This window comes from Onychomys torridus, chromosome 7, assembly GCF_903995425.1.
Source record: "Onychomys torridus chromosome 7, mOncTor1.1, whole genome shotgun sequence".
Classification (NCBI taxonomy): domain Eukaryota; kingdom Metazoa; phylum Chordata; class Mammalia; order Rodentia; family Cricetidae; genus Onychomys; species Onychomys torridus.
This window is the reverse complement of record NC_050449.1, coordinates 60,949,300-60,972,373: the sequence shown is the minus strand read 5'-3', so window position 1 is coordinate 60,972,373 and position 23,074 is coordinate 60,949,300. Positions and strand designations below refer to the sequence as shown.

Genomic DNA, 23,074 nt, shown 5'->3' with positions numbered 1-23,074 from the left:
CCTTATAAAGATGAAGTATTCAGCTAGTATATTCATCACCTGGGTGAGGACTCGGTGTCCCTCCACTCTGGAGGGTGCAGCCCTCTCCAGATGACTGAACATAGAATTATCTTGATGTCACATGCCCTAGGCCGCAGAACTATGAGGCACAATACTCTGCTCTTTATAAATGTCTCAGGCTGTGGTGTTACAGATGGGCCCCTGTGCCTTTCTCACCCTCATCTTAAGATGGTCACTTTTTGGGACCACTCCAGGCATTCCCACCTCACCCAGGAAGGACTTCCTTCAAGCCGTGGTCTTGCCGCAAGCCACCAGAGCTGACCCAGGACACTCAGTCATGCAGACATTTTGATCTTGGAATCTAGAGTCAATTCTAAGTGCTTCTGGTTTGTAAGTTGAGCTGCCTGACCACTGCTTGGGGGTTTCTCTGCCTCCCTCAGAACCAGGGCTTGCTGACATATGCCACTGAGCTCTCCACTGAGCCTCTTAGCAGGTCCCAGGGAGACTGATGGCGCTGATCCAGGGACCGCACTCAGAGGAGCATCTAAGATACCAATTGGAGATGCTGTTGTTATTATTTGATGACTCACTCTCACCAAATCTCACTGAATGGAGAACAAAGCTGGCTTTCTGGTGTCCTTTTGGGGGTGCTGCGACATTCCTGCCTCTCTCCCCGCTCCTGAGGCCTCTGCTTGGTGACACTTCAGATCGCTGTGTGTTCCCCTGAAAGCCCTCGCTCCTCATGACCTGGGCGCGTTCTTGTCAGTTAATGTAAGGTATAACAATCCCCTTTGGTCTTCAGGTGGTACAATCAGTCTGGAGGTGGCTGTGGCCCCTCTGGTGGCAATTCTAGGACATATGGGGACAGTTGACGTTTTCCCCAGCAGTAGCAGCTTCCCTGAGGCTTCTCGGTGTGTTGTCAAACCGGGAGACAATTTTGGGACTCTGCTGTTGGAATGACTAGTTCAGGCAGCTTCAATTTTACATAAGGAAATGGGGTTTTAGTAGACGTACAACAGAATAGTAATCAGCCTTTAAGGAGACCCTCTGCCTGTTTGATAACACCGATGAATCTAAAGACAGGTAAATGAAATAAGCAAGACAGAGAAATTGAAGTGCTATGTTTGGAGGAGGGAAATATAACTCATTGGTAGAACACCTGCTTCTCACGTGCAAGGCCTGGGTTTGTTCCTCAGATGGGGGAGAGGGGAGTAGAGAGGACGGAGGAGAGCGAGAAAGCAGATAGGAGCAGCAGGAAGATGGATTCCAGGGCTGGTGTGGGGAAGATGGAGGGATGGTGGAAGTCAGATAGCAGTGTCAGGGCAGTGGACAAATGACTAAAGAACAAACGGCCCTCACAAGGACCCTACTTAATATTGTCCACTGGAAGTTTGCTGAGAAAAATTGCAGATACTTTATCTCTGACATACACTTGATTGATACACTAATTTGCTTGACTATAGAAATCCTTTCAATATGTCTGTGTCTGTGAAAATATTATATACCTTCAAATATAAACAATAAAAGTAATATTGCAAGTTATCCATAAAAGGATTTTAGTGGGTTGAAGTTTTAGTGGATTGAAGTTTTAGTGAACATATGGGTTTGAGACCAGCTCTGGTTTTCTTCCAAATCACTCTTCTCTGATTCTAGCGGTGCCTGGGCATTTTTAAAAAGCAATCACCAGACACTGCGGCACCCTTACTGTGTGGTTGGATAGTTCCCTTCCCTTCCCTCCTCTCTGCAGGGTTTGAAGTTCTGATCTCATAGGGTGCCATGAGATTGAAGTGTAACTTGAAGGTGTCGGGTGTGCCCTGACTATCTCTGGAATCCACGAATGAGTGAATGAGAGCTGGCGCTGTGACCTTGGGTGACTCATTCACGGTGGGATCCTTTGCTCCTAGGGCTTTGGTCAGAAAGTCTCTTCCTAACCCATGTAAAAGAGAACACACACATCCACACATGTGCTGGGACATGTGTGCCCATACACACATAATGAACATGCACACGCAATCATCGTGACATAGTAAGTGATAATAAATAATAAATATTACAGTCAAAATTTTGGTTCATTTTGTTGTTTTTGCTGTTCATTTTGTCTTAAGGTTTATCTCACTAGGGATATACGGTCAAAGGACTGTTTTCCAAAATTACTTGGAGTCATTATTTTTCTTGTAACGAAAGTGTCAACATCCATTTTTAAAATTTGTGCCAGTGTGCTTTATATTTTTAGCTATTTCTTGGCAATTTTGTGTGTACCACAATGAAAAACCCCAACACAAGATATGTTGAGTAATCTGGTTTCGTCTGGTCCATACTTGTTTTCCTTCTTCTTCCCAGGGAAAACAGTTTTCCTGAGTATTAGACTTAGTCTCCCAGGATTTCTTAAAAGGTAGATGTGACAGTGAGAAGGCTCTCTTTCCTGTCTTGAGAGGGACACCCGCGGTAGGTAGCTGTGTTTCGACGACATTTGTCTTTTCACTTGACGGTGCATGCTGGACCTTCCTCCTTTGAATACACCAGTTTGGGGGTCGTTTTTAAGTGCATCCTGGGATGCTGCCCCCCATCATATTGTGCCCCGAAACGCTAGGCGTCCTGGTGACGTAACTGAGAGTTTTAGCAACAGTCTCTGCTTCTTCTGACAGAGTGTGATACATGCTGTCTCTTCCCTCCCCCTCTCTTTCCCAGTCTAAAGGAATTCCTACCAAAAGAATACGTCAAGCAGAGAGGAGCTGAGAAGCGGATATTTCAGGTATTTGAACTGTACAGAAATGTGCTCTTCCCCTCACCCTTCGTCCTCATACATCTCATCCCACACGTGGTCGCTTAGTGTCCCGGGCATGTATTCTTATGTAACGAATGATCAGTGAGTCAAGAGGAGAGGTGCTGACAGCTCACTTTGGACAGATTTATTATCTTAATTCATACTTTCCTGCTAAAGGTTACTTAGCTCTTCTGAGAAAAACGTGCATACATTTAATTTCAAAGACATTATTCTGGTAACATTGAAACAAGGTGATGGGCCATTAAGCTGTGCTGGGAAAGACACAAAGAGCCCCTTTGTCCTGAGATTTGGTTTTCGAAGCTAGAATTGGGGAGCTCAGGCCTTTCAAAAATCTTGGATTATTTTTAAAGTCAGTGACTTGTCCATCCTAGACAGACAACAAGAAAAGCCCAACTATCCACGTGACCTGGAAACACTCTGGTGAATCCAAGTTCTCAATCTTCTTTGATTTTGAAATGGAAATAGAAACTAAAATACAAATTGTGTGTATATAGAACATTTTGATTCAATATCATTTCCAAATACAAATAATGTTCAGACATGTATGTGCCTTGCTCCATGGAAAAAATATATTCTGACTCGATGTTAGGAGGACACCTACCTGTCCTGAGAGATACATCTTTCTTGCTATCACTTAAAATATGAACTCTGGGCCCTTTGGGATATTGGGGCCTTTGAGAATTCAATTGTCCTTATGACAGTCACACATGCCGTGCTGGATGTGGACACGGACCCTTGCACTCTGCTGTACCCTGCTTGGGAAGCCCTGCACTTAAACTTCCCACAGGCTCTATTCCTTAGCCGACACCTGCATCCTGAAGGAGCAGGAGAGATCTGATGCACAAATGCCACTCACTCCTGGTCCCTGTGCACCTCACCTGTAGGGACCTCCTCTCACTGAGTCCAGCCGGTGGCAGGCTACAGTAACAGATCCCCACCCCCACTGTTGCTTTTACAGGAACATAAAAACTGTGGAGAGATGAGTGAAATAGAAGCCAAGGTCAAGTATGTCAAACTCGCCCGGTCCCTCCGGACATATGGAGTGTCCTTTTTCCTGGTGAAGGTGAGTGGCCGTGGGGGTGGGGAGGCTGTTTACTTGGGGCTTCCTAGTCCCTTTCAGTAAAGCAGTTAAACTTGGTCAGTACCCTAGCACAGACGGATGCAGCATCTGGCCAGTCATAACCCAAATCTAACCGTACATGAGCACCGGCTAATGAGTGAGCCCGGCTGCTCTGGTGAGCCTCCAGGCGTCCCAGAGGAGCAGTCTTGCCGCCGCTGTTCAGATGTTCCTGGAGGTCAACTGACCCAAAGCCCTAGAGTCCTTTAGAATAAGTGATCATGGTTGACCACCGACAACCAAATTAAATTCCTGTCATGTATGTCATCCTTAATTCGTCCCCGTCCTGAAACTGACCCTTTGTTAAAAAGAACTGAACTCTCCTCAGTATCTTTGGAGGGCTCACAAAATATCACCACAGGCTTGAGGGTCATACAGTGCTTTTGTTCTCTCCCATTTGCTACACATGTTCTGACCACAGTGTGGCCTCCTCTTGTGAGGAGACTGGGTCAGTCTGTCTGTCTGTGTCTGCCTGCTTGCCTGCCTATCTATCTACCTACCAACCTATCTATCTTGAGACAAAGTCTCATTATGCAGCCCTGGCTGAACTGGAACTTGAAGAGGACAGTCTGTCTCCTGACTACTAGGCCACCACTCCTGGTGCTAAAGATGGTTTTTGTTGTTGTTTGTTGTCTGGTTTGGTTTGTTTTTTTTCAAGACAGGGTTTCTCTGTGTAACCCTGGCTGTCCTGGAACTCACTCGGTAGATCAGGCTGGCCTCAAACCTGGAGATTTGCCTGCCTCTGCCTCCCGAGTGCTGGGTTTAAAGGCGCGCACCACCACACACAGCCCAAAGATATTTGAGCTTAGATATTTGTTCCCATTGCTTTACCATTTGCCCCCATCTTCCTTAGGCAAAGTGTCTTAGTTAGGGTTTTTATTGCTGTGAAGACACCATGACCACGGGGACTCTTACAAAGAAAACATTTCATTGAGGGGGTGGCTTACAGTTTCAGAGGTTCAGTCCACTATCATCACGATGGGGAGCAGGGTGGCGTGCAGGCAGACATGGAGCTGGCTATATCTTGGACCAGAAGGCAGTGGGAAGTCGACTGACTGTCGCACTGAGTGAAGCCTGAAAAAGAGACCTCAAAGCCCGCCCTCACAGTGACACACTTCCTCCAATAAGACCACGCCTGCTCCAGCAAGGCCACACCTCCTAATAGTGCCACTCCCTTTGGGGACCATTTTCTTTCAAGCCATCACACAAATAGTCTCTTCATTTAGAAAGGGCAAATATGATGACAGTAATCATGTGGAGTCTGAGGTCTATGAATGGCACATGTTTTAGTGAGGATCGTGTCTGTCTTTTTTTTTTGAGCTGAGGATCGAACCCAGGGCCTTGTCCTTGCTAAGCAAGCGCTCTACCACTGAGCTAAATCCCCAACCCCGTGTCTGTTTTAAGTGCAATCACAGGTTTGTCAGGTGTGGGTACACACGCCCCAAACATGCATTCTGCATGAATGTGAATATACACACCTACTTTAACTGGTGACAACTGTATAGGCGTATGTACTTTAGCACATACTACTGAAAAGGTTTTGTTCCCGAGCATACTAAAAGTTTAGCTTAGTAAATGAAATTCTAGCAATAAGGAAAATGGTAACAGATCACAGGAGACACTCATTACCAGCATCTTTTCATGTAGCATACAGAGACCTCTTAAATTTTTGTTTTAGGAGCCAGGTGTGGTGGCTGTAATCCCAACCCCTGGGAAAGGAAGGGAGATCTGGAGTTTCAGGTCATCCCTGTCTAGAGAGTGTGATCAAGGCAGCCCTGACCTCTACTATACATAAATTTTATGTTGTTGCCATAGGGTCATGTATCCTGTAGTTTTTATTTTATATAAATAATTTACTTCCATAAAAAATCTGTTGTTTTCGTACAGTTTTTTAAATTTGTGTGTGTGTGTGTGTGTGTGTGTGTGTGTGTGTTTATGTATGTATGTATGTATCATGTGCATGCAGTGCCTTCTGAGGTCAGGTGAGGATGTCAGATTCCTTGGAACTGAAGCTATGGTTTAGCTGTCATATGGGTGCTGGGAACCATACTCTCTTCCTTTGCAAGAGCAGCAAATGCTGTTAGCCATGGAGATGTCTCTCTAGACCGACAACATGGTTTTTAAGCATTGTAGAATGTTTCTTGGATGTGCTATTAATTTATTTATATGAAGTCTGCTGTTGGGAACTAGAGTTCTTTCTAGCCTTTCACTAGGACAAACTCCATTTGTGTTTCTTGTGACAAAATTATTACATACACTTAAAAATTTTAAAACAAAATGTTCCTAGAAGCAGGCTGTGTCAAAGTGGAACAATTTTAAGCCTCTGGATGGATAGGTGTTGGCATATTCTCTTCTATAAAGGGTTTTCAGTTTTTTAAGAGGTTTGTCTGTGTGTGTGCACGCGCGCGCACATACATACATGCATGCAGGTGTAAACGTAGTGCCTGTGGAACCAGAGCCACCAGATTCCCTGGAGCTGAAGTCACAGGTGGTGGTGAGCCACTTGAGCTGGGTCCCTCTGAAAGGCAAACTCAGCCTTCTGCAAGTGTGGTGTGCGCTCTTTACTGCTGAGCCGTCTCCACAGCCTTGGGCTCTGTTTTTGACTTCCATTAATTATGATTCCTTCTGTACCTTCTTCAGTTCTGAGAGTTAATTTTTTAAAAACTGTTTGACATAAACGAAGTTGTATTTGCTAAATTTTTATTATCATAAATACTGTCTGCATCATTTTGGTCTTTCTTGTGTGGGGGGAGGGGGGAAGAGGCTGATTGATAAGAATGCTTCACAGCCAGTATATAAAGTTTTTGACTGGCATATGTGCTGTAAGTATTTATTCTCCAGTCCTTCTCTTCCTAATCTTTCTTACCATGAGACTTCCTTCTAGTGACTTTTTCCTCAGCCCTCTACCCCTCTATCTTTGTGTCTCCCCTATTTTGTATGTTTGTGCTCTCTCTCTCTCCCACCCTCCCTCCTTCTTCCCCTCTCCCTCCCTCTCTCATCCACCTGCCCTCCACCTCATCTCTGTGTGTTGTGTTAAAGCTCTTTTTCTTTTCCTTTATCATTATTTCAATGTTTTTGCTGGAACAACACTTCTTACCCAGAAGTCCCAAAAATTACCCACCTGTGTTCTTCCTAAATCATTAGCAAATCAAACAGTTTAGCGTAAGTGTGAAGTAAGAATCAATCATTTTAATAGATATCATTATATTTTTTAAGTTATTAAATTAATCAGTAATGCCGTTTTTAGAATCTCCCGTAACCCCAGCACTTAGGCAGCTGAGACAGGATGATTACCATGAGCTCCAGCCCAGCATGGGCCCTCTAGGAACACAGTTGGGGATGGGGGTGGGAGAGAGATGCTCATCGTCCCTTCTATACCTATATGAGAATTACACAGCACCGCGGCATGGACAGTGAATATACACAGTGGCAAACCTTCACATGCTAAACAGTGCCCTACAAACACCACCACAAGGAGTCAAGACCAATAGCTGTGCAAAGCAAGCACTAGAAGTGGAAATGGATTGTAGAGACGTGTTTTAAAGGGGAAGGATCTATACCTCTTTAGAACCACAAGATCCTAATTGGGCTCTTTGGGTTCACTTTAAGGGTTTGAGTTCTACGTTACTGTTTTTTTTTTTTTTTTTTTTTTTTTTTCCACCCACCCGGATGCTTCTTGGAATGGTGATACTTGGATTTCACCTCCCAGTCTCTTTCTGGGAGTCTCTCCAGTTCAGTCCCTTCTTCCTGACACAGTTTTGGAGCAACCCCCTCGGGCTGAATAGTGCTGTTTTCCAGGAAGCAGCATACTTTTATGAATCTACCCAGTGGGTGTCCTGGTGGCCTCCTGCCCCATCCCTCATCTCAGTGAGTTATTTACCTGGCTGTTCAAAAAGCCCTACCCAGTTTGTAAACAGACTGCAGACTAAATACAGTGTGTTCTAGAAAGGCTAATGCCCCTTGGCCTCCCTCATTCCAGGAAAAAATGAAAGGCAAGAACAAGCTGGTTCCCCGCCTCCTGGGCATCACCAAGGATTCTGTCATGCGTGTGGATGAGAAAACCAAGGAAGTGCTGCAGGAGTGGCCGCTCACCACAGTCAAGCGCTGGGCGGCTTCACCCAAGAGCTTCACACTGGTAGGGATGGCAAGACCCTGAGAGGACCGATAGGCTCCTGGGCAGTATTGGAGGGCAGCCTGTGGGTATGGTTGGTCTTAAAGGGCCAGCATAGAGGGAGAAGGTGGGGCAGTCTATGGGCATAGAGGGCACTGGAGCAGAAGTAAGGGGCTGAGCAGCACTGGGCTGTTCTGTGTAGCAATTCTTCTCATGTTGTATCCAAGTCCTCTTGGAGCTCATTGGCTGCAAAGTGATGCTCACCAGGAGGACTCTCAGCCGTGCACTCCTGATGGTATCTCTTGTATATCCTGAAAGGAATCTTGTAACTCCAAGGCTCACGTGTGGATCCTCCTCAGGATTATGCTGTGGTGCTGAAGAGCCCAGGCTGCCTAGAAAGAATACAGACTGTGTGTAGATACTGTACAGACAGTAGAAACCTGGGGTAGTACTAAAACTCTGTGTCACTTCCTAGCTCCGTGACCTTGTTCAAATGACCTCTTCTCTCTGAGCCCTGATTTCCTCAGCTTAAAATGGGATCGTAGTAACTGCTTCACAGTTCCTAGCATTGGATGACGTGATAAAACAGTATAACATGGGAAGTAAATGATTACTGTTGCAGGCTTTCTGACCTGAGTCCACCTCTCAGCTTTAAAAGTTGCTGTTAACAGAATGTAACTATGTAGCCATCTAGGGACACATTTACATGTGAATCTTGAAAATGCAAGTAGGTTGCCAAGCAAGTTGAGAAAGAAGAAAAAGTACTGGAAGTTGTTAACTACACACTAAAGTCTTTAGGATCTGTATTTCCATGTAGACGTTTTAAAGATTCTAAAGGTGTTTAGAAGGAATGATTGGTTTCTGTTGCTGTGATACAGTCAATAACCTTGACAAAAAGCAACTTCAGGCCATTGTTGCAGGCAAGTCAAGGCAGGAACTTGAAGCAAGATATCCAGAGGCAAGAGCAAGAGAGAGAAATAGACATGTAGAACCTTGCTTACTGGTTCTCCATAGCCTTTTCCTCTCTTGTTCTGTTTGGGAACTACTCTCCCACCCCTGATCCCCCACCCCCTACTCCTGTCTAGGGAATGGCAACACCCACAATGAGCTGGATCTTACTATGTCAATTAACAATCAAGACAGTTCCCCAGAGGCATGCTTACAGGCCAGTTCAGTCTTGGTAATTTCCCAACTGAAGCTGTGTTCTCAGGTGATTCTATCTTGTGTCAAGTTGGCAGTTAAAACATATCTGAGGACTTGCAGAGGACCCAGGTTCTGTTCCTACAACCCACATGGTAGTTCACAACCATATGTAACTTTACAGTCCTGGAAGATCTGATGCCCTCTTCTGACCTCCATGGGCACAGAGCACTCACATGGTGCCCATACTTACATTCAGGCAAAAAACTCACACATGAAAGAAAGGGAATAAACATAATTTGATCGTAGATCGATAGGTCCAGACAAGTTGAAAGGAACCCTTAGAAATTGCACCTTCGCTGGGCAGTGGTGGCGCACGCCTTTAATCCCAGCACTCAGGAGGCAGAGCCAGGCGAATCTCTGTAAGCTCGAGGCCAGCCTGGGCTACCAAGAGAGTTCCAGGAAAGGCACAAAGCTACACAGAGAAACCCTGTCTTCAAAAACAAAAAAACAAACAAACAAACAAATAAAAAGAATCTACACCTTCTGTAGTCAACTGTAGCTGGATGGACCTACACAACCCCCAAAACATGGGTGTTGGTTCTCAGAGAGCTGTGTCCTCTTCTTTCCTTGTGAGAAGTCATGGAGTATTTCTAAATTTTAAAATTTGTATACAGATAAGCATGATATTTAGGAATACTAGAAGAAATTGCTTTAAGACTTTGGAGTGGTACTTTTGTGAAAGGCATTTTAGATTGTAACATCTGTGATCACTAGCTTGGTTAAACACAGTACCACTGTGTCTGTTAACTGCTAGAAAAATCTAAGTCACTGTGAGTAGCAACTACTCCAGTCTCTAATTACAATAGTGATTTTTTTCCTATTGTATCCATAAAGATGATTTATATTAAAAAAAAAGAAAAGAAAAGCAAGAATAAGTAAGTTGGAGACAGTTATCTCTGTAATATCTCTTTTTATCTTTGTTATATCTCTTTTAATACGATTGGTCTCTCCAAAGTAGTTCTAAGTACTTAAAAAGCAAAATTTTATTTAAAAAATAGGATATGCTTATAACAAGCTATTTAATGGCCTCACCCAAAAGAGAGAGTGTTCACTGATGTTTTCACTGAGGTGTAAAGTTCGGTAAAGGCTTCTCATAAGGAATTCCTTCCTTTCTCCCCCAGGCTTTTATTAATGTCCCGGTTTTTGGTGCTTTCCTGCTGGCTCTCTGTGATTGATTTCTGCTTTGGTTCTCTCGTGGTCAGTTGTTTTGAGACCTCCCTGTTGTCTTTTTAGTATTGATCTGCAGTTGGATTCCATTATGGTCGGAGAACATGCTGAAAAGGATTTCAGGGTTTTGTTTTGTTTCACTTTGTTTTTCCCTTTTAAGATGTTATTTTATTTTATGTGTATGAATGTTTGCCTGTAGTGGAATATTAACTATGTAAAGATGTGTTACATTTGTTTATGTTGCACAATATTACTTTAACTGTGTGAAGCTGTGTTACATTTGTCTATGCTGCATTTGTTCAATGATGTAAAGATGTGTTACATTTGTTTATGGTGCATTTGTTTAATTATGTAAAGACGTGTTGCTGTTTTATCTTGCCTGCCTATGGCTCCTGATTGGTCTAATAAAAAACCGAATGCCCAATAGCTAGGCACTAGAGGGATAGACAGGTCTGGTGGGCAGAGAGAATAAATAGGAGGAATCTAGGCTTGAAAAAGAATGAGGGAGAAAGAGAGGGAGATGCTGGGGGCCAAACAGACAGACACAGAGTAGGACATACAGAATCAAAAATAAAAAGCCCTGAGGCAAAACAGAGATGAAGAGTAACAGGTTAAATTAAGTTATAAGAGTTAGTAAGACAAGAATAAGATAAAGCCAAATGTTCATAATTAATAACTCTCCATGTCATGATTTGGGAGCTGGTTGGTGGCCCAAAAGAAAGCCTGTTACATTTGCATGCATATGATTGTGCAACATTTTTAGGCTTGATACTCACAGTGGCCAGAAGAGGGTACAAGATCCTCTGGAATTACAGATGGTTGTGAACTCCCATGTGGGTGCTGGGAACCCAACCCAGGTGCTCTTCAAGAGTAGCAGGTGCTCTTAACCATGGAGGCATCTCTCTAACCCTTACCTTGTCTTTGTTTATTTGTTTGTTTGGGGACAAGTACTCACTATGTGGCTTTGGGTAGGCAGGAACTCATTAGTAGACCAGACTCACAGCCTCTGCCTCTCAAGTGCTTGGAGTTGGTGTGTACCACCCTGCCCGGCTCACCTTATCTTTCTGATGCAGTCAGAATATGATGGTTCTCTCTAAGGGCAGAGGGCACTTCTCTGCATTGCTCACTATTGCTTGGTGACCTTGATGGGAGGAAGCAGAAGCCACTAGGCCTGGGATACTGAGTGGACTGTGGGGCCACACAGAAATTTCGCTGTGTTTAATGTAGAAATAAAGTGGACCATCTCACCCGCCCTGCATGTCTGGGGCCCACTGCTCTTCAGCTGCAAGTGAACTGGGCCCGCCACCCCCCCCCCCCACCTTGGGCTGCATCTCCTATCTCGCTCTCTTGTGGTCTTCACTCTCCTGGTCCTCTGGAAAGAGTAGGCTTTTCAAGAATGGCTACCACAGGTTGAGGTATCCAGGCCTCTCCAGGTCTCTGCTTGGGGATGTGTGGGATGTAAGCAAAAGCCCCCGAGAGCTCACACTAGGTCTCCTTTAGTCCTGGGGCTCCCGACCTGCCTGTCCACCTTTACAGTTTCTGGAGCCTCCTCTCCTTTCTGTTTTGACATTTCCTTAGGTGTGGGGCACATGGAGGTAGGAAGACAACTTGCCCAAAGTCAATTCTTTTCTTCCACCTTGTGGGTCCTAGCGATTGAATTCAGGTCCTGAGGCTTGGCAAGCCCCAGCTTTAAAAAAAAAAAAAATAACTTATTTATTTTTACTTTATGTGCATTGGTGTTCTGCCTGAATACATGTCTGTGTGAGGGTGTCAGATCTTGTAGTTACAGACAGTTGTTACCTGCCATGTGGGTACTGGGAACTGAACTCATGACTTCTGGAAGAGCAGTCAATACTCTTAACCGCTGAGCCATCTCTCCAGTCCTTTTTGTTGTTGTTGTTGTTTTGTTTTTTTGAGCTGAGGATTGAACCCAGGGCCTTGTGCTTGCTAGGCAAGTGCTCTACCACTGAGCTAAATCCCCAACCCCCACCACCACCTTTTTCAAATACTCACTGTTGAATAAGCTTTTAGAGTTCAGTTTTTCCTTTGAGTGGAGAGCAGTGAAAAGTGAGCCATGTCACAGAGCTTTGTGGCTGCTCTCTGAGGCCTCAAGATGCCTGCTAGATCTAATACAGTTGTGTTCCTTCTAATTCTGCCCTTCTAGGATTTTGGAGAGTACCAGGAAAGCTACTATTCAGTACAAACCACAGAGGGGGAGCAAATATCCCAGCTGATTGCAGGATACATTGACATCATCCTCAAAAAGGTATGCTGTGTTGACGGAAACCAAGAAAATCTAGGCTCAATGATGGAGCCAGGTTAGGTGGAATCCTTATTTGAAATGTTTGATTGACAGGTTGAGTTGTCAACATTAAGATTGCTTGGGTATGAGATCTCTGACCTTGAATCCACTGAGCATGTCTAGTTTTGCCACAGTGCATATTTGTATCTGTTACTGCTGGAGAAGGAGCAATGGCCTGTGTTCAGGTTGGATTTCTGTTGCTGTGATGAAACACCCTGACCAAAAGCAACTTAAGGGTCAAAAGGGTTTATCTGGCTTCCACTCCCATGTCACAGTCCATCCTGGAGGGAAGTGTGGGTAGGAACTTGACATGGGGCCTGCTTGCTCACCTCTATACACAGCACACCCTCTAGCCAGGAGCTCACAGCCAAGGAAGTAGAGCAGAAACCATGGAGGACGCTGCTTGATGGTTGGTGCAGGCTCACGCTCAGCCAGCTTCCTGTGCAGTCCAGGAAATGGTACCACCCAACGTTGGTTGGTCCCTCCCAAGTCAATTAACAATCATAGCATTCTCCTACAGACATACCCACGGGTCACACTGTTCTAGGGAATTCCTTGAGTTGTGTCAAGTTGGTAGTTAAAGCTAGCTGGGACCGTCTGTCCTAGTTCCTCACTCTTCCTCTGTAGATAGCTTTTTTGCTTTCCTGACTTTGTAGAAATGGAAAGTGTTCATTGTGGTTTTCCCGTGTTTTTGTTTTTACCAAACATAATGGCACCATGTGCCAATGTAGTCTATAGAAAAGCAGACGTTTTAAGGCTTCCCAACACAGTCCATTCAAACAACCCTATTCTGATAGAATGGTATCACATGCACCTGACTGCTTTCTGTGGTCACATTGATAAACAAGGCTTGTTGTACTTATATATCAAGTCACGGGTTTCTGCTTTATTGGCATCACGCTCTTGTTCTTCACTCATTAACTATCTAGTATGCAGAATTTGCCATAAACTTGAGTATTTGTCATAAACTTGAGTATTTGTTTGTGGTCCTGCATTAAGATTTGTTGATGTTTCTTGTTGTGTCTGTTTTACCTACAGAAACAAAGCAAAGATAGATTTGGGCTGGAAGGGGATGAGGAGTCAACCATGTTAGAAGAGTCAGTTTCCCCAAAAAAGTAAGTATCCAGGGTATCAGGGATCTGCCTCCGCCTGCAGTGAGGTGGTCATGGGATAGGCAAGGCTTGCTTTACAGCTATGGGCCCTAGATGAGCAGTGTGTGTCATCTGCTGTCCTGTGTGTCAGGGCATGGTGTCCGCCTCTATCTTGAGAAGCAGTCGGTTTTTCCTGGGTTCTGTTCTTGCATTTCTGGTGTAAATTTCAGGGATTGGGTTCTTCCCTCAAAATCTTGACTTCTGTTGGATTCTGTTCTGAGAACTCCGAGGCTAGACAGTGTCCATATGGACTAATGACAGGCCACGCTCCTCTCACAGGCTGTGAGGCAGCAAAGAGACAAGGCTAATAATCTGTCATCCGGCTTCCATGGGCACTGTGTGCAAGTACTACACTAACATTCATGCAGGCAACACACTCATGTATGTAAAATAATACGAACAATTAAAAAAAAGAAAGGAAAACTTACTCATAGGAGCCATGCTCAGAGCAGAGCTGGGGTCTGTTCTTTGCCTTGTTTTTTTTTCTGTCCATGTATAAATCAGGAATAACATTTGTATCACTGTGATATTTGGTTTTGATGACAGAATCACAAATCATGCACACAAAACATTGGCACATTTTGTTTGTTTGCTATTTTAAAGATTGTTGTTATTTTAAATTCAAAACTTGGTGTAGCATTTTCTAATCATTCTCTATCAATAAAAACTCATCAGGATAAGAACCTGCATGATCAGAGAAGCAGTGGAGAAGTGACCAGTGACCTTCTCTTTCATGTTTCTCCATTCAAAAAGGCCCAAGACCTCTCTTAACTCCACCCTACTCCTTCCTGTGTCTATCAAAATTTGTCCTCAGTCCTCCAAAACCTCTATGGTTAATTTTGGACAGCTAGTAGCTAGCTCTGCCCTCTGATTCAAAGCAAGTTTTATTGCCAGTTTTGGGAGCATCAGAATGCAGTCAAAATATCACACAACAACTTAAGGCTGGAAAAATAACTCAGCTCTTAAGAATGCTTGCTCCTCTTCACAGAGGACCAGAGTTTGGTTCCCAGTACCCACAGCCACACAGAACTCCATCTCCAGGGGAATCTGCCTCCCTCTTTTGGCCTCTATAGGTACCTGTAAATACCCTCACACAGATACACACACACACACACACACACACACACACACACACACACACACACTTTTTAAAAAAAATCATGTGATTTAAGAACTCTTAGTTCTATTTATTAATGAGGAAGTGAATTTAATAAAAATAAGAAATAGCCAGTAAGTGATGCTAGCTGGGGAACCCTCACAGACACCCTCATGTTAAACAGATCTTTGTGATAACTCCCCTTGTCTCATTTCCATTCATTTTTATTCTGTGTGTCCAACATGCTGTCTCATTTGATCCCAACACAGTTTCCTATGTAAGAGAAAAGCAGATGTTTCCACCCAAAATTTGTTTCCTGTAAGCACACAGGTTGGAACTACACTGGTCATGACATATTTCAGGGCTGGTCTCCTAAGTCCTTGGAATGACTGATGCCCACGAGGTTGGAAGTGTTAACTTAGTGCTTCCCACCAGAGTGAGGTGTTGGTTTGACAGCATCTGCAACACGTGTATGTCCCCCGGGAAGAGTCCTGTAGGTGTGGGGATGCAGAGTGCCGTGGCCCTGCCTGTCTGAGACTTCCTCTACTACTCGTGTGTCATCATGGATTTAAGTCAAGATGAGCAGGAAGAATGGTCCGGGTGCTCTGAGCCTTTGATCTTCCACACCTTCACATATGGCTGTTGGCTGAAGTACAAGATAGCAGCCTCCAGACCTCATCTCCCTGGTGTCATCTATTCTGAGCTCATTTAAAAGAATGTTTGGTATTTATTCTTTACAATTTTGAACAGATATATTCTTTACTTTGACCAGATTCACCCCACGTTACCTTCTTACCCCACCTTTCTGCTCCCTCTGACCCCTTCTTTCCTCAACGGATCTCCCTCCTACTCTCTAGTCTTTGTTTAGAGACCTAGTGAGTTTTTTTAGGGTGGCTTCCATAAGCATGGGTGTGGGGGAATTGGAGAACCCACTACTGTCTACACCACCCAAAAAAAACCGACTCTCATCCCCGAGCAAACATCAACTCCCAGGGGCTCCTCAGCTAGTGGTGGAGCCTCGTTAGACCCACTACACGCTAGAATGCTGCCAGGCTCTTTCTTGTGCAGCTGTTGTGCAGGTAGTCATGCCTGCTGTGACTCACGAGTACAAAAACCATGTCAGATCCAGTAGATAGCATTTCCCCTACTCCTCCCAGATGCCAGCACCTCTGCGTTCTTTCCTCCTCCTCTTCTGTCATGTTCTCTAAGCTGTGGCCCCTATCCCTGAGAGCCAAGGTTTTGTAGATGTTCTATTTAGATTTGAGCACTCAACAGGTGATCATTCTCAGCCCTTGGACCGTGTAGGACATTTCATTAGCCACCGCCCACCTCTGCTCACATTTCTGACTCTTTACAGATGTCTGTGGCTTAAGACGGTAACTTGGTTAACAGCGATGGTCTAAGATTGTCCCTGCCTCTTGGTATAAAATCTCTTCCCTCTTCACCTCTGTAGGTACACCTGGGTTCCACAGACCCTCCTTATTACTTTCCCACTGGGTTCCTGACGAAGAACTGCCCTCCATCTAGCTCCTTACTTACACATGTGTGAAGTCCTTTGCACTTACCACTCATTTACCACTCATTCTAAAAACCTTAAGATGTGTGGTGTGTGTTTGTGTGTACAAATCCTAATTTCTGGGTGGAATCTTTTAGAAGAGATGCATCAAGCCTCCAGGGATGACAAATATCCTCTGTGGTCATTGGACTTGAACTTGTGAGAGGTTTTCCTTAAATTTATTTGCACATTTTCCCCATCAAGCTAAGGATCGATGCCATCGATTGCTTCCTAGAAAAAACCTGTTGAGAAGTGTTCTTTCAGGATGACTGGCCAAGCAATAGAACAGCATATTCCAGCCTTCCCTCAGAGCATCATTGTGATAGGACTGTCATTTGTTTTGTCTTGAGAACAAATACATTGTATAATACTAGAGCACTACTCACTGGAGACGTTGATACTGGTCCTGAAGGGATTCATCTCAGGTGCTTCCGCTGAGCATCTTGGTGCTTCTTTTCATTCCTTGCCCACTGTGCGCTTTTTAAGAGGCCTCCACAACCTAGGGCAGTGGACATCTTTGATGTTCTTCCCACTGTACCATACCGCATGTGGGGGCCTACCTCGCCTTGACCAGTTGTCTCCTCCCCAGGTCTACCATCTTGCAGCAGCAGTTCAACCGGACTGGGAAGGCAGAGCACGGCTCGGTGGCACTGCCCGCTGTCATGCGCTCTGGCTCCAGCGGGCCTGAGACTTTCAATGTTGGTAGCATGCCCTCACCACAGCAGCAGGTCATGGTTGGACAGATGCACCGAGGACACATGCCTCCACTGGTGAGACTCCTTGACTATTCATCCGTTAACCTCTGGGCCATCAGAGATGGTGATTCAGGGTTCTATGTGGGGACCCCGGGCCTCACACCTGAACCACGAGTCATAGACTGTGCATTCGTGTAATTGCATGTCTACTTGCTTCTTTCTAGAATCAGTGGCAAGAGAGAGTGAGGGGCCTTTTATTTAGTTACGTTTCTCATTGCAATTACAAATACCTGACAGAAGCAACTTACAGAAAGAAATGTATGTGTTGGCTAATAATTTGAGTACAGTCCGTTGTGGTGAAGAAGGGATGGGCAAGAGTATGAGGCTGCTGATCACACTGTGCATCACATTAGTGAACAAGGTGGATGCTGGTGCTCAGCTTTCATTTTAACACAGTCCAGGGTCCCAACCTGTGGAATAATGCCACCCACATTTAGAGTGGACCTTCCCATCTCAGTTAACTCAAGCTAGAAATTAGTCTGCCCTCAAAGATCTGCCCAGAGGCTTGTTTCCAAAGTGATTCTTAATCTATTCATATTGGCCATAAAGATTAACCATCATGAACCTCTTTGTGCTGTGGAAGCAAAGCCCCATGCCCCTGAAGCAGCTTCAAGTTGACTGGCCCTGATACCCTCACAAAGTGTGAGAAATGGGCTAGCCATCCATGATCTCCCTTTGCAACCGAGTCTTGTTGAATTCTTTCTAACTCATCTGAGTCAGTACCGCTCAGGCCTGCCTTGGGAGTTCCTTGCTATTGGGCTAGTTCTGAGGACTAAAGAATATCAAAGCTTGGAAATCATGCAGCTGGAAAAGCATGTTGGCTCTAAGTTTGGGCAGAGTCCTAAGGATGATCAAGAATCCTTCTTAGGAAGCAGCCATCTGTGTTCTGTGCATGGGATCTTTTATCCACAGTACTCAGATCAACTGTACCCCTGAATTCCCCTGTGAAGATGCTCATCAGCCTTCTTGTCTGCTAATTAAGCTCTCCACACCCTTCTGATTATAAGCCCTTCACTGCAATCACCTTCGCTTTGTGTTCTATTAATATAATGTGCTATTTCTAGCCCTCAGGTTGAAATGGGAGCTAGTTCAGGTGCGTAATGAGAAGTGCTCCTGACTGAGAAGGTTTAGTTTTGTTCTGCTTTGCAAGGGGACCCTGCCATTCCCCAGATTCCGCTCACCACCTTGTGTTCATCTGCCTTTCCAGACTTCGGCGCAGCAAGCCCTTATGGGGACCATCAACACAAGCATGCACGCCGTCCAGCAGGCTCAGGATGACCTCAGCGAGCTGGACTCACTGCCACCTCTCGGACAAGACATGGTAACTATCCATCTGTCCTTCTCATCGCGTGTCTCTGTCCTGACTCGGACTAAGGTTAAATGCTCTTATCTCCAGCTAGCTGATAAAGAAATCTGTGTGTCTTGGTATATGTTGGGTCTTTGATGCTCTGTCGCACTCAGGAAAAGAGGACTGCTATGCTGAGCTTAGACCCCAGAGTCGGTGGATCCCAGCTCCTCTATTGACTGGCTGTGTGAATCTGGGTATCTCACCCCCTCAAGCCTTTCCCCTGTCATCCGACTAAGGCTGATGGGAAGGGGTGATGATCCAGTTCTTAGCATGCACGTAGCATCTAATAGCTCAACTCAGGCAGCTGGCTTTGTCATTTTAAAAACTGCCAGTAGCTCTCAGATTCTAGTACACAATGGGATCCCATGGATGGCTTGTTAAAACTTATCTCTGGGAGTTGGGGATTTAGCTCAGTGGTAGAGCGCTTGCCTAGCAAGCGCAAGGCCCTGGGTTCGGTCCTCAGCTCTGGCAAAAAAACCAAAAACCAAAAACAAAAAAACCTTATCTCTGCGCCCTACCCGTCATCTTCGCTTATGTTCTGCTCTTAGCATGTGTTTTTGATCTAGTGGGTATGGGGTGGGGCCTACAAATGGGTGTGTCCACCACATTCCTGGGGATGCTGGCTGAGTATAGTGTTTTGTCGATGCCTGGGTTAGCTATGGTACTACTGAGCTTTGCAGCAGGGTGAGGTGATGAGCACTGAGGCCTTCACGAATCAGCTAATGCCTCACACGTCAAGATGTCTGCCGGAGAGCAGCACTGACATCACCCAGGTACTTAGGAGAGAAGCAGAAATCATAGGCCCATCAGCATCCTCTGTCACTGTGTCTGTTAGCCAGCCGCCCCTGTGATTTGTGGGTGTGCTAAACTTTGCAAAGACCTGACTAGCAATCTTACTTCCTGTTACCTTCTCCTCCTCCCTCTTCTCCTTATTCTGCACCGAAACCACCTTCAGAGCATTGAAAAAAAAAAAAATTCTCAGGTTACGCCAGGCGGTGGTGGTGGCACACACCTTTAATCCCAGGACTGGGGAGGCAGAGCCAGGTGGATCTCTGTGAATTCGAGGCCAGCCTGGTCTCCAAAGCAAGTTCCAGGAAAGGCGCAAAGCTGCACAGAGAAACCCTGTCTCGAAAAACCAAAAAAAAACAACAACAACAACAAAAAAAAAAAAAATCTCAGGTTACACAAATCAGTGTCTCTGTGGGCAGGCCTGGGCACCAGAGCAGGTTGGGTTTGTTTCCCTTCCTTTTCTGATGGGCAGTCACAGTGAGAACCCACCAATAGAAGACAGAATGATGATCTTCAGGGGCCAGAACCGAGATGCATTCTGCAACCTCCTCCTGTTAACCGGATCACTTTTTCCAAGTTGTCCCTGAATGCTGTTTTCTATCTCTGCACCTGTGTGTGTATGTGGAGGTTGCTACTGCCTCTGTACCATTTCTCTCAAGTCCCTAAATTCCCTATACATTTTTCTCAGGGAACTTGAGAGTGGAAATAAATAGTGGACTTCCCTATCCAGAACAGCTGGGCGACAGAGCTTTAAAATATGTGGCAGTGACTGTCCCAATTCACCAATTTTTAAGAATTAGAATGTGCTAAGATAATATGTGATTCCCCTAAGCCTAGATCAGTGTCTTACCTACAGGGTCATCATTATCAACAGAAATCATCATTTGATAGGTGAGCTCTGAAATGCTAGGAAATAGTTTACAAGTGGACATAGCCAAACTTCTGACACAAGTGATGTTATAAAACAATACTAATCACACATACAGATCTCATAATGTTTTAAGTAAATTTATATTGTTTTGTGTTACGCTACAGTCATAAGCTATCCTCGGCAATTGTAGCCCACAGTCTTCAGGTTGGACACACCTGATTGCTTGAAACAAAATATAAGAGCTAGGAATGCCCTTTGAGTCTCTATAGTAGAAGAAAGGCAAGGCCCAGAACCTGGGTATAGTTTGCCATTGTCCTGACACCTGATGGAGCCAAAGCAGCCAAGAGCAGGTACCCATCTTCCCAGGTACACTGGGGAAAATGCCAGCTGCACGTGGCCATGATACTTGCTTTTCTTCATGACAGTTCACATCATGTCCATAGGAAAAGCTTCAGTGTTGGTCAAGAACCCTTGTGAGCTGACATGCCCAAGTTCTAACTCCGCCACCTACAAAAGCAAAGTGAAGATTGTCATCAAGTGTTAGTGTACATCCAGAGTTATTGTGAGACATTGATTTTTAACTAGCCTATCCTAATCACATATAATAATGGCTTTTGTTGTGAACTTTTCAGATAGATAGATAGAATGTCTTTTGATCATATCTATCCCATGGCCCTCCCCTATTCTTCTCGCTCTCCTATCGAGCCTGTTCATTCCTCATTCATCTTGTTTGTTGTTGTTGTTGTTGTTGTTATTGTTGGATGAGCCAGTGAGTTCAATTAAGGTTACTCATAGGAGCATGGGTGAGGGGTTATGTATGGGAACATGTGCTACTTATTGGTAGCAACACCATGAAAGAAAATGTCTCTCCCACTCCCAACAACCACTGTCTATCAATCCTCAGTGTGGGACAACGCCTTAGGAGTCTCTCCAGCCTCCCCGATGGACCCAGTCTTGTACAGATCTTTTTCAAGTAATCCAGCTGCTGAAAGTCCCAAGAGGGTCATGGCCATCTCACGCCCAGAGGACTGCATACTACCGCACTCTGTTTGTCTTACTGTTCTGTTGCTGTGACACCATGACCAAAGAAACTTATAAAAGGAAGCATTTAAATAGGCTTACCGTTTCAGAGGGTTGGAGTCCATGATGTTGGAATGAAGGCATAGTGCAAGGAACAGCTGAAATCTCCATCTTGATCTGCAAGTAGGAGGCAGAGACAGGCTTGTTTCTGTCTTCTGAAACCTCCAAGCCCACCCCCAGTGAACCACCTCCTCCAACAAGGCCACACCTCCTAATCCTTCCCAATCAGTTCCACCCACTGGAGTCTATTCAAACATGTAAACCTATGGGGGCCATTCTCATTCAAACCTCTATACTACTCTTCTCTCCAGCTTTTACATTTTCTCCTTCCCCTCTTCTCTGGGTTCCCTGGGTCTCGGAGGAAGTGATATAGATGATCTTTGACTCTCTCGGTTGTATTCACCTAGATATAGCCGTATCAAATTATTTTTCCCACAAGTTATAAACAGTTTTTTTAATTGCAGTATGAGATACAGAGAAATGATAGACCTTTCAGAGAATTTATAGACCTTTGAACATCTCTGGACACACAAGAAACCTGTTCGAGATATTGTTTAAGATGACTCAGGCATGTTCAGTTCTGGCCCAGGCTGGAGAGTGCAGCCAAATTCTGCTCTCATCCTATGGCTCAACTTCTCTGGTCTCCCGGGCAGTTGAGCACTATGGTTATGTTGTTCCATTGTCTGGTTTTACAGGCATCTAGAGTATGGGTTCAGAACAAAGTGGATGAATCCAAACATGAAATCCACTCTCAAGTCGATGCGATCACTGCTGGGACAGCTTCAGTTGTCAACCTCACGGCTGGTAAGTCCTCGGGTGACTTGCATTATTGTGTGTGTGTGTGTGTGTGTGTGTGTGTGTGTGTGTGTGTGCGCGCGCGCACGCGCGTGCGCGTGCATGTGTGTGCATGTATTCATTCTTTCGTTGAAGTGACAGATTGCTATGCTGTGAGAAGACAGTCTATTTTTAGATACCTGGCCTGTTTTAGGCATTGGCTCCAAATGATCCAAGAGCATGTAAGGAACAATGCATTCCTTTTTGTTGATATCGTGTATCATTAAAAGGCATTTACTTAGTGCTCATTGTCCATCAGCATGTGAACAGACTTCAGAGTCTTTGAGGCCAGTTTCTCCTGTGGAGGGTTTGGAATCTAGAAATGGTCTGGACATGTCAAGCATCTGTCCTTGGCCTGTCCTGTCCAGTAGGTATGTCTTCTGGGGTAGCCTGACTCCACTCTTACATTGTCTGGTGAGAGCCAGGAAATACCTGGACTTCTGTCTGCAGTGTGCCACTATTTCAGGAATAGAGTGACCCCTGAGCTGGGGTTATGAGATGCTGATGCATGCATTGGAATTTGAGGTGTGTGTGTGTGTGTGTGTGTGTGTGTGTGTGTGTGTGTGTGTGAGAGAGAGAGAGAGAGAGAGAGAGAGAGAGAGACAGACAGATGGACAGACAGACAGACAGACAGAGAAAATGTTTGTGGAAGTCACAGATATTCCTCCTCAAGCACAGTCCTTCTTTTTGTTAAGATGGGTATCTCATTGGCCTGAAACTCTGCAAGTAGTCCGGGCTAAATCTCCCTCAGGCCTAGGGATCCACCTGCCTCCATTTCCCCATCATTAGGATTATAAGTTTATACCATCAGCTCTTTTTTTTTTATAATATAGATTCTGGGTATTGAACTTGGGTCTTTGTATTTGCAAGGAAAATGCTTTGCTGACTGAGCTATCTCCCTAGTCTGCTT

The 23,074-nt window shown here is 44.9% G+C and overlaps 1 protein-coding gene across 2 annotated transcripts in view; it reads left to right on the top strand.

The window, feature by feature from the left end:
• Tln2 (talin 2) overlaps positions 1 to 23,074 on the top strand; it is a 423,718-nt gene that overhangs the window by 264,485 nt on the left and 136,159 nt on the right. For both annotated transcript variants that reach the window (XM_036191895.1, XM_036191894.1), the window contains exons 10-17: positions 2,689 to 2,752; positions 3,744 to 3,848; positions 7,882 to 8,037; positions 12,548 to 12,649; positions 13,724 to 13,800; positions 17,077 to 17,257; positions 18,450 to 18,563; positions 22,026 to 22,134. In XM_036191895.1, coding sequence (XP_036047788.1) covers positions 2,689 to 2,752; positions 3,744 to 3,848; positions 7,882 to 8,037; positions 12,548 to 12,649; positions 13,724 to 13,800; positions 17,077 to 17,257; positions 18,450 to 18,563; positions 22,026 to 22,134 — 908 coding nt within the window. The remainder of the gene's footprint in view (positions 1 to 2,688; positions 2,753 to 3,743; positions 3,849 to 7,881; positions 8,038 to 12,547; positions 12,650 to 13,723; positions 13,801 to 17,076; positions 17,258 to 18,449; positions 18,564 to 22,025; positions 22,135 to 23,074) is intronic.